Source organism: Phytophthora ramorum, assembly GCF_020800215.1.
Source record: "Phytophthora ramorum isolate Pr-102 chromosome Unknown Phyram_PR-102_s0008, whole genome shotgun sequence".
In the NCBI taxonomy this organism is placed as follows: Eukaryota; Oomycota; class Peronosporomycetes; order Peronosporales; family Peronosporaceae; genus Phytophthora; species Phytophthora ramorum.
In genome coordinates this window covers 195,163-205,721 of record NW_027150654.1, presented here as the reverse complement: position 1 = coordinate 205,721, position 10,559 = coordinate 195,163, and the positions used below count along the sequence as shown (strand labels likewise).

The 10,559-nt window shown below is 49.0% G+C and overlaps 3 protein-coding genes across 3 annotated transcripts; 1 reads left to right on the top strand and 2 right to left on the bottom strand.

Moving 5' to 3' along the window:
* Positions 1-1,967: 1,967 nt before the first annotated feature.
* Positions 1,968-4,155, top strand: KRP23_9128 (uncharacterized protein; the record flags this gene model as incomplete). The annotated part of the gene is made up of 5 exons (XM_067894654.1): positions 1,968-2,397; positions 2,465-2,547; positions 2,624-3,358; positions 3,446-3,670; positions 3,748-4,155. The coding sequence occupies 5 exons, from the start codon at positions 1,968-1,970 to the stop codon at positions 4,153-4,155; spliced, it is 1,881 nt and encodes a 626-aa protein (XP_067742305.1).
* Positions 4,156-4,261: 106 nt separating this feature from the next.
* KRP23_9127 (uncharacterized protein) lies at positions 4,262-4,827 on the bottom strand (the record flags this gene model as incomplete). The annotated part of the gene is made up of 2 exons (XM_067894653.1): positions 4,262-4,387; positions 4,459-4,827. The coding sequence occupies 2 exons, from the start codon at positions 4,825-4,827 to the stop codon at positions 4,262-4,264; spliced, it is 495 nt and encodes a 164-aa protein (XP_067742304.1).
* A 781-nt stretch (positions 4,828-5,608) lies between these two features.
* KRP23_9126 (Golgin candidate 4) lies at positions 5,609-7,358 on the bottom strand (the record flags this gene model as incomplete). Its single annotated transcript, XM_067894652.1, has 7 exons — positions 5,609-5,815; positions 5,876-5,935; positions 6,000-6,074; positions 6,146-6,703; positions 6,771-6,917; positions 6,987-7,049; positions 7,107-7,358. 7 exons carry the CDS (start codon positions 7,356-7,358, stop codon positions 5,609-5,611), a joined length of 1,362 nt encoding a protein of 453 aa, XP_067742303.1.
* Between the last annotated feature and the right edge of the window lie 3,201 nt (positions 7,359-10,559).

Sequence of the window (10,559 nt, the reverse complement as noted above, 5' to 3'; positions counted from 1 at the left end):
GTGATGGTCCTTTCCAAAATTGCTGCAGGTGGTCTGCGATTTTCCAAACGTTTGAGACACCGTCTCGCACTCACTTTTAGACATCCCAAATGGCCGTGGGAATCACTCCATTATGTTCATTGAGCAATGTGTACTTAGAGTGTGATTTGCAACGACTGCAGGCACCGTTTGTAGCGATGCACCAGTGTTACAACGCTACCTAACCAATGCTAGGCCAGACAGCCACGTGCCTGGCCGAGAGCAATCATGTTGTCCTTGGTAAGCAATCGTCAAAGGGATAATTTCAAGACAAGCATTCTTTTATGTGTATTTCATTATACTCCAGCTATTGGACCTCGACCCGGTTCCAATGAACCGCGGTTCGTGCCAACGATATCGTGCCTTCCAGATTCGGCCCATGGACGAACATAAATATTTTATAGTTACTTTTATAGGACGACTAAAGCGAAGATCCCAATGGGAGCTCGAAGTGTCGTGAGGTGAGGTCTTGGCTGTGGAGAGTAAGGCTCCAGGTGAAGCTTGGTCAAGTGCGCCGAAGAAGGTAAATTGTAAAGTGAGAATAAAATATCAGAGCTCTGAGAATCGTGGTACACTTGCTGACCTCCTAACTACATGCAAGCTCTCGGATTCAAGTACGGAATGCTGTATCACTTGTGCTGCCATCTCTCTCGTTGTCTGGGGACTGCCATCACTGTATTGAAAGAACGCGATGAAGCAGCTGCACAACCGTTTGGATCATGCCAATATGGAGTTGATGAAAAACTTTGCCAACAGCAAAGTGAACTTTGGGTTCAAATTTAATACATGTACGAAGGAGTATGCGTACGTCACCTTGTTGAGGATGGCCAACTTTGAACGAAACGCGTGTCCGCCATATTGCTCGGAAACTACGGCTGCTGCCAATTAACCTACCCCAATGCAGCTTACAGTAATAGCCCTCATCGTCTTGCTTCGACACTTTCAACCCGACTCCTGCAGCCTTGGACTAGCGTCAGATCAGTATGCTGCGTTCGTCGACGACTCGTGTCCTGCCAATACAAATGAGACGGCGGCAAACATAATTTTACTAGAGAACCGAAGTACGAATCACGATTTAAGAATACCATTCGGTAGAGGAGCGTCTTGCGCTCATTTCGATCCCTTGTCCACAGGGAAATGCTAAATATTCGCGAATTGGCATCTTCTCGAAAAAGTTATCTCCTTGGAATGGGGCTACATTTTGTTGGGCGGCCGCTCAAATTTCTGTGATAGGTATATTATCGGAAAACTCACGTTAAAAGCAACCGAAAACGTGAAGTTTTACGCTTTCTAAGAGAGAGAGAGAGAAAAAAAAACTAGCAATATGGAATTTCGGCTGTGTACGAAAATTGGGTGGTCAACTTTATGGTCGATTTTCTTAATGGTAACATTATGTTTGTCATAGTCAAGTGTAGGCGTGCCCAAGAAACCCTGACAAGCAGACACATCATTGCGTACACCGGCAGGTGTTGCACCTCCGGCGCGAAAATACGCAGCGCTAAGGTCTCCGCGGTGGCCTCTCCTGCATATTAATAGGAGGGATTCTCAGTTCACGCGATTGAAGTGGAGCCCCTGGTTGAACTGCTTGAAAGTGCTCGGAAATGCTGTCAACTTGCAGCTAGTGTTCGTAAGTACACGCTGCTGTCGGTGGATGACTGAAGCTCTCGGTTCAGTCCCCGCCAAGGCATCCGATATATGTCTGCGTCTGAAGGCAAGACTGCTTTCGTGCACCGCTCTCATTTGGGGTGACTCACCTCAAAGGCAACTTCAACCTGTCAAGAGAATCAATTGACAGATGACCACATTCATCCCCGTATTTACACACAGCTTCTCCGAATTTGCATCAAGTTTTGCACCAAAAGCAAAGTCTCCACTATTTTTACGAGTTCGCGCAAAATGTCCTGAAAATAGGCCCGTGAACCTACCAGCCCATCTCCTATTGCTCCTGGATGGAGATCGTTTCAGTGGATAAATGGCTCCTGCAATTCGCGGCGGTGGACGAGGATGAGAGCGAGGCCGTGGCCATCAGCTGCGTCGAGTTTCTGCTGTCGGAGACCAACGCGCTTTTCCAGCAGCAACTTCTCGCTCGGGAAGCTGTTCGCGCGGTTTCTTGTCGATTGCGAGACAATGTGCTCGATTCGGTCTTTGCCTCCACCCTCGATGCCGAAATCGCGCTACGAGACGACCGATTCCAGTCCGAGAATCGACCCGAAGCCGAACCGAAAGACCGTCACGCTGTGCGCAGTGTACCGTCAAAAAGCCCCGAAAAATCAATTTTGACAACAATTGCACTACATGTGCCCGTCAAGACCTCGTCTCCAGCGTCGCGTGTGGGGAGCAACCACGACAAGGTGCGACCAACGCGCAGAAGGAGAAAAGGTGAGCGGCGTGTTACGCTTTTTGTGTTGACTTTTGTTGTTGTTGCTAAACTAGAACATTTGACCAGGTGAACCTGAAAAATTAGCAATTGAAGTCGCTCCTCCTGCACAAACGATCGAGAGAGAAGGAGACCCCGACGAAGAGAACCCTGTGCGTGCCGTCTTGGCTCTATTTTGCTCTTAACGACGTGTAGTCGTTTCCTTACTTTCTGGTCTTTTCCCTGCAGGAGGTCAAGGAATGGCGTGACAAATGTTTGAAAACGTTGGAGGCGTCTACCCGAAAGCCTGGGTTCGCCAGGTATGTGACGGTTGCACGAGCGTTCTCGGTGCCGGATAGTCGGGTGTCGATGGAGAGTGGGGTCATTACCGCACCTCCTCCTAACGTGGTCGCAGCACTAGCAGCAACTCCCATAGGCATGAAGACCAACGTCGACAGCTTTTCGTCCATTTTGGACGCTGGCGAGGAAGTTGAGAACGAGAGTTCTGCATTTACAAGGCGAACTAGCCGTCGACCATCTACCGCTTTGGACTTTACGGGAAGGATTCTGCAGCCCATGTCGACGGCGATCCACAGCATCGCAGAAAACCCACTGCGTCAATCCAAGCGACGATCGCAATCCGCAAATGTTAGTGATCTTGCTCTTCAGCAACAGCGCAAAACGACTTTGCTCACGGACTCCCTTTCGCGACGTAAGTTGACGCGCAAACCGTCTTGTACGGAGTCTTTGGCTGGGAATTCAATCAACGGATGGAACAGCTCTAGAAGTCTGTGGCGCTATGAATCGGAAGCTGCGAGTGCAACTAGTCGGACGTTCGTTGCTGATGGAGCCGAGTTTGACGCCACAGCTCTGCCTGCTACAATGAATGTGGCGTCCGGCGTAGTTTTGGTGCAGGGCGAAAACGTCGTGGAAGGCCCCGAGTGGGTAGAGGGCGCCACCACAATGTCTCGCAAACGCTTTGACGTAAGCCAAGCTGTTGCTGTGGTTGTCAATTTTCACAAAATGCGAGCAAGATTAACTAGTGTGCGGTGTTTTTGGTTTTGTTTCCAGCTTCAACAGCGTCTCGCCACTGATGCACTGCTGAATGCGCCGTCGGAAAGCGATTTACACTCGCCCCGATCTTTGATCCTGGGCTCGCCGCTACAGTTTGGCCACCATCCATCCTCGCCGCTGTCTGAGCTTCACTTCCGAGACTACGAAGAGGTTCCGCCGGAACCCATTCCGATCCCACAACTTTCGCCAATTTCCACATCTGCACTTGCAATTCCACGAACGGTAAGGCTTTGGTGATCATCTCGTTTCCACCACATTCCAGCGTAAATGACTCGAATTGTTGTCTGTGTAATGTCCAGCACCTCACGCCGTCACTCTCAACTCCCTCGCTTCGCGTCCGTACTACAGCTTTCAGTGGCAAAGTAGGTGGTTCGTTACATCCCAGCGTCAAAGACGACACCAGCGGAAGCAATCGCAGTATCTGTACCAACAGCAGCGGCAGCAGTCACACCTCGCTGGGAACTCTCAAACCTCGACCAACCACCGCATTAAGAACAATTGCCGGGAGTCCCAAGCTTGTTTCGAACCGTACGAGAGCAACTTCTGCAGCTCCAGGAAACGCTAGAGCATCGATGAAAAGCGCAGGGACAGCATCCGCTAAGTATCTGCGCGAGTTCCCCAAGCCCACGCCTGGAGTAATACGAGTAGTTAACGACAGCTTGTTAGGCAACGTGGAGGACCGCCAGCGAACCGCGTGGATGTCCTAGCAAACGAAATAAAGTACACAAGCGAAGCAAATGTGGCTCAAAATCAATTGAAAGGCATCTATCACGCACAACTCCTCCGTTGAGTACAATGTAAGCCCTGTTCGAGCTAAAGTCCAATAGGAGCCGAGTCTTGTAGAGTGCAAATGACCACCAGTTTCGGTGGGATGCCCACCATCTTCTTGTGTTTGACCTCCATTTGCTTGGCGCGACCCAGGTAGAACGCCATCAAAGCCTGGTAATACAGAGGGAAGCAACAAAAGTTGAGTATTGAAGCTCGAACACGAATAGAGAGTCGACACTCACTTCTTTCGACCTCGCCGCCTTTGAAACCGGAGCAAAAGCAGGAAGTCTCGGTTTCTGCGGCTCCGCCACCTGCTGCAGGCCTCGTTGCTCAATTGTCTTGATCTGCTGATGCTTCGTGTCAGTATCTGGTCCCGGCTCCGGAATTGGCTCTGGGATGGCTGCGGGTTCACTGGTCTGCACCTTCGAGGTCACTAGGACAGAAGACTCCTTGTCGTTACAATCGTCACCTCCCAACTCGACCTCCTGCCTAGCGCTACTGCTAGGCTGTGCAGTGTCTTCGACTTTGAATGGAGCAGGCGGGAGTCCTAGGTCAATCCATTCGTCGCCGTCCACGTCAACGCTGCGTCCGAAACTGCACACGACATCCATTGTTCCGCCTAATACGCTTTCGAGTCACAGCGTTGCAATCGTCACTCGACAACTGACGATGGTTTGATATGTCCTGCTACAGTGATTTGGGTCCGCCCATGCCACCAACTGACTTGCTCAAAACGGTACGCGAATGCAATGCGTCCTCCACCAGGTGGATTGGTGACCTGATGCGATTCATTGCCAGGTCCAACGATTGGTGTCTAGGATCGGACAAATTCATTCGGTCAAATCCTACGTGGTCAGCTCGTGGCAAGCTTTTCGTCCATGATTATCAACTGTGAATCGAGATGTTGTGTTGTTCTCCTCATCTTGTTCTTAAATTGGAAAATGAGCGAAGACAAGGAGAACACTAATTACGGTCGCGCTCGTTGTAGAACTCGCTAAAGTCGAGAATTGCCTGCAAATCATGAGTTGGTTTCACCACCTCGCCACAAAACCTTCCAAAGACTTTGTCGGTAACCATGTCAACACTGGTTGGTTTGGCGAGCACATCAATGCTACCGTTGTCGACGACTCCTGCTCATCCAACGGCCACACATCTGACTCCATCTTGTCTGCGCTCCAACAATGAGTGAACCATTTCTGCTACCAGCTTACTGTGACGTATCGTGATATCGAAATCCGCGTCGTTGACACCTCCATCGAGTAAACACACGCACAACCTTGGAAACTACGACGGACATCGACAGAGATGACGGCTACCAGCTCAAAAATTCCGCTTTCATTCACAATACGCAGCCGCACCTTGTTTGGCCTTGGGCCTTTAGATAGCTCCGATTTACCGCCCCTTCGAAGCCTCGTCAAGCAAAAAGTCGGACCACATGTCTGCAAATCTCTTGCCTTCAATGCTTGATGGGTCAACAGCAGCATTCCCTCCTTCGCCTGGAGCCACGAGTCCGATAATCGATGAGAAGAGGCCGCCACCTCCATTCCCTTCAATGGGGTAGCCTAAACCAACGCGGCGCTTCTGATCCTCTGAAAAACCCTGTAAATCGTAAGTACACGTTGTTAGGTCATCAACCAACGTATCGCGGCCTAAACGCACCATCATTCGCGCCATGAGCTGAAGTACTTCGTCCTTTTTGGTGCTGTCCACGTAAGCGACCTGATGTCAAGCGAAAATATTAGTACAAACTCTAGCAATAGACAGCAAGCAGCAGACACCACACCACTAATTGCGCGGCAAGTCTCTTGTCTAGCACATCGCGCTCCGAGTTGTATTGCGTCGCTGTGCTTTCAAGTGCCTGCTCAAAATATCAAACTTACAACGTTAGCTCCACAAACAACATATCTTGACCAAATTCGAGGCTCGTACCTCACGTAGCTGATCGCACTCGTGCGTCTTTTTCGCCAGCTTTTCCATCACTCGCTCTAAATCGTTGGTTCCCCCCTCGCTGGGCTCTGGAAGTGGTTGACGCGTCAGCAACTTGTTCTTTGCCTTTTCAAGCTTCGCCTCCATCGCAGCAACGCGCTCTTTCTGCGCTTTGCTGTCCACCTGAAATTGATGTAGCACGCCTTCAAGCGCATTAAGGTCACGCTGCAACCTCTCAGCATCTTGTTGAGCCACAGCCTTATCGGCCTCTGATGTGGCTAGTCGCGCCTCCAACTCATACAATCGTTGACTGTCAATGGAGCTCGCGTGCTCCTCACTTTTCACCACCAGCGCCGCCTTCTCTTCCTCGTTTGCGTTCTTCACTTTCTCCATCTCCGCCAGTAAATCCATGTACCCTTGCTCATACTCCGCAGCCCTCGAGCGCGCCTCCCGCTCGTCATCCTGCAGCGTTTCACTGGCAACCTGTAACTCTTCTACTCGATCACGCAGCGAAATTATCTCCTTCTCGTGAGCTTGACACTGCGTTGTAAGTCCTTCAGCCTACACATACACAAACTAATAATTAGTATATCCCAAATACGTCAACAATTTTACAATGAAATTTTACCTCAGCATGAGACTGCTGCAACTCCTGCACGAGTCGATTACAGTCCGTCCCTGAATCTTGCCCCTCATCAGCCTGCAACGTCGCGGCATCCTGTCGAGCAGCCTGCAGTCTCTCAATAGTAACCTTCTGCTGTGCAATCTTCACCTCCTTTATTATAAAAAAATACATCAATATCATGTCACCAAAAACAAAAAACAATGCAATACTTTCAATGACCTGCTCTTTCAATTGTCTTCTGCGTTGTCGGTCCTCCCCTGCTCGACTTTCCAGCTCATGGACCTACCACGTTATAAGAAATATTAATTATCATTATAAAATAAGAAAAAGTATCTTTACCTTGGTCTCCAGTGCCTCGTTCTGCTTCTTCCGTTGCAATAATGCGCGCTCCAAATCACAAATATATTGTTCCTGCTCGTCCTCCTCGTTAGGGACGGACGCTGAGGCTCCAGAGCGGCTCGGGGACGCGGGAGGAGGCGCCACAACGGCGGCAAAGCGACTCCAGATCTGGTCCTCGTCCTCCCGTTGCTGCTCGTCGCCCTCCTCGGGTGCCACCATGTCGGCCAGCCCCTCCGTAAGCCGAGACCACATTGTCGAGGATCGAGGTGTTATTGTGATTCTCTGAGTGGTTTACATAAATATTGAAATATAGTCAAAGTCCGACTTGCAGATGAAGTGTCGTTTCGTGTTACAGCATTCATCGCTTACCTACATCCACAACTTCACACTACTCACATCATCCATACCATCACTTGACCATCGTCATACACACTACTCTCAGTCACTACCAGGCCCCTACCAGCACTTTTAACACGACAGCTATACATATACCTTACGCAGCAATATTGATTGCTGTATGTTGGCAAGTGAACAGTGTGTTTTTAAACACACTTTTCACTTGCCATTAAAACAATATTATGTATTATTGTGGCGTGCACATATTTTGGCAAAACAGAGGGTCCGAAACTCGAATTGACAGCTCCAAAAATGTGGAACAGGCCCGTTTCAGTTGCCTTGATATCGCACCGAAGAGATAGATGTAAGAGCTATAACCGGTGAGATATATCAAAAGAAGTTACGTTTTCAGCTTTACTTCGGGGAAAGTAGTTGACTGTCGAGAACAATGGACCCCGTTCGCCAGCACTGCTCCATCATTGTCCATCGAGCTTCTTCGGCCAATGACATGCGCGGGTGACCTCCGCTGAAGGGCAGTTACTCTCCTCCACGTGTACTGCATTCCTGATGCTCATGTCTCGGAGGTGGTAGGCCCCAAGTTGCCCACAATTCGACGGTGGTACTCGCTTTTTCTGCACGACGGCATGGTGAACGAAAAAAAGAGAGAAGAAAAAGCATGTTCGATGGCCACATGGGTGCTCAAGACAGTTTTTGGCGTATGTGGAGATCCATCCGACATTATACGTAGAGGAGTTACAAGTCTACGTTACAAGACATTTTCCAGAGATATCAAATGTTTTGACGTTTCCATCACGCAAGTCACTTGGGGCAAAGAGATGTATTGTTTGCTGCGGTCGAGTCGGAGGGCGTGGTGAGGCGGGTTCGAGTGCTGCGAACGATGTGAGAACGGAAGTGAGCTACGATAACTACACGCTCTACTCTAAACTTGACTTGGCGACCTTGTCGCAGTCTGCGATGAAGCAGCACGTCATCCGCTTCTTATGCTTCCGGAAATAGGAGTATCCTTCCTGGATACTTCCACTTAACTACCTGCCGCGTGCTCAATTTTGACCTCAGTTTGAGTCGAAAGGTCTTGTCAAAATCAACCTGAGAAGCAGTGCATGCAGAGATTAAAATTTACTACGACAAGATTATGTCGCTGTGCTCCTACACGAGTAAAGTTCTATGAATCATGTCATGCCGCATGACAAGCTCCTTCGTCACCCTGGCACCAGCATCGCCTGTCCTCATCGTCATGGGCTCATAATATGTACCCGCTCGTTTCTTTAGGTTCACTCATTGATCCAGTCGCTAACAAGACAGTAAGGTGCCAGGATAACTTTACTTTCAATCTCAGTTCTCATTTTACCAAGAAAGACTCACGTGGCTTTTGTACGCATCTCAATCCATGGCCACTTCCACGCACGATAGTGATATTGGATAATACAAAAATCCATATGTACTCTGAGCTGCAGGATGTGGTTCATGCGTGCGGTGCTCGACTTCTTTATTACCACCGTACTGTCATCACCTTAATCGCATTGAGCCATGCTTTGGCTTGCTGGAACGGTGATGCAAACTGTTTTCTCTCTCTCTCTCTCTCTCTCTCTCTCTCTCTCTCTCTCTGCATCCCGAACTTTATTTAGGTGTGGCGATTCGGCACTGTACAAGACGAGATTAAAATTGTTTCGTAACTTTTTAGCACTGCGGATAATTAGAAACATCATTCCGTGATAATATATTCAACAACTCGAATACAAGAAACAGTATTAAATGTATAAGCCATGACCTCACCTTTCAAAGTCGCTCGGAAGGCTGATCAAATCGCTGGAAACACTATCACTTGAACGGTTCGGATCTAGTGATGTGTAGCTGTTTTGTTTGGTCTTGTGTTCGTAGATTGTATGTCTTGCGATTTGGCTTCGACTGCTTTTCGTACTCCCAAAACGTGGTCACTGCATCTTCGTTGAAGGCGACGCAGCCCGACGTTGTATAAGCTCCTTGAATCCCGTTGAACATATCATCACGCAGGCCACTATCATCATCATTAACAAAGCGACGGTAGTAATACTGTGCCCTTTGGAACACATCATCAAGCTCAGCGAGCACGGTCGGAGGAAACTGTCGTGCTTGCACCACATACTTTGTTGTGTTTGGGCACGGCGTAGGCAGGAAGAGATGGAAGTTAGCCGAGACGAAGCTTGGTAGTTGTAGTGTTTGAAATTGATGTGTCAGTTGTGAGACAAATTGGAAAGTGACATTCAGCTTTTAGGCAAAGACTGCGATCACTGCAAGACTACTTGGCAGCAGAGGTGCTCTGCTGTCGAATCTCGGGCCCTGGTAATACATCTAGAACGCCTATAGCGCAGCGTTAAATCTTGAACTTGGGCGGTGAGAGTTATCCCGTGCCTGCAGTGTCAGATTCGATACGAGACCGACGCGTCTAGCTTCTCCGTTTGGACAGAGGTATTTGGTCCATATAGAAGAGATTCGCTTGCCTTCGGCAAATTGCGAAGACGCAAATTGCTCGGCGCAATTCTTACAAACTCAGGATGGAGAAAAAAAGCCCAAGATGAATGAAGGCTGCTTGCAAGCATTCCAACGAGACTCCGCTAGTCCAGTCAGAGCGTCGCTCAACTCGGTGCAAGCAAACCCACGATAAATCTCCATATAGGAATTGACAACGTCAGTCACTGTGTTTTCATCTCTCTGCAGACGAAAGGAAGCAGTGCATAATGGATGAACAATTTTCTCGGTTGTCTCCAGCTTCATCCAAACCTCGTGGTCATCAAGAACACGAAGCTTGTCCATCAGTTCGCTGCTGTCCCGATAAGAGGAGACCTTATCTCCAGTGCTCCTCGTGCACGGAGGAGCAACGCGAAACATGCCTGTATTGAATTCCAGCGAGTCTCACATAGTGTGAATGTAGCAAAACTAGCTCTATAGCGCTTATGTATTGCCTTGACTGCACGAACCAGCCATTTAGAAGTAGAAGTGTTCAAATAACTGGCAACACCTACCGCATCCGCGGAAATCTGTTTTGAGGACAACTTTCACGAGGTTATTGACAGCATCAGCGAAGCAATGCACGAACGAAATCTTTGAGTATCGAAGAGC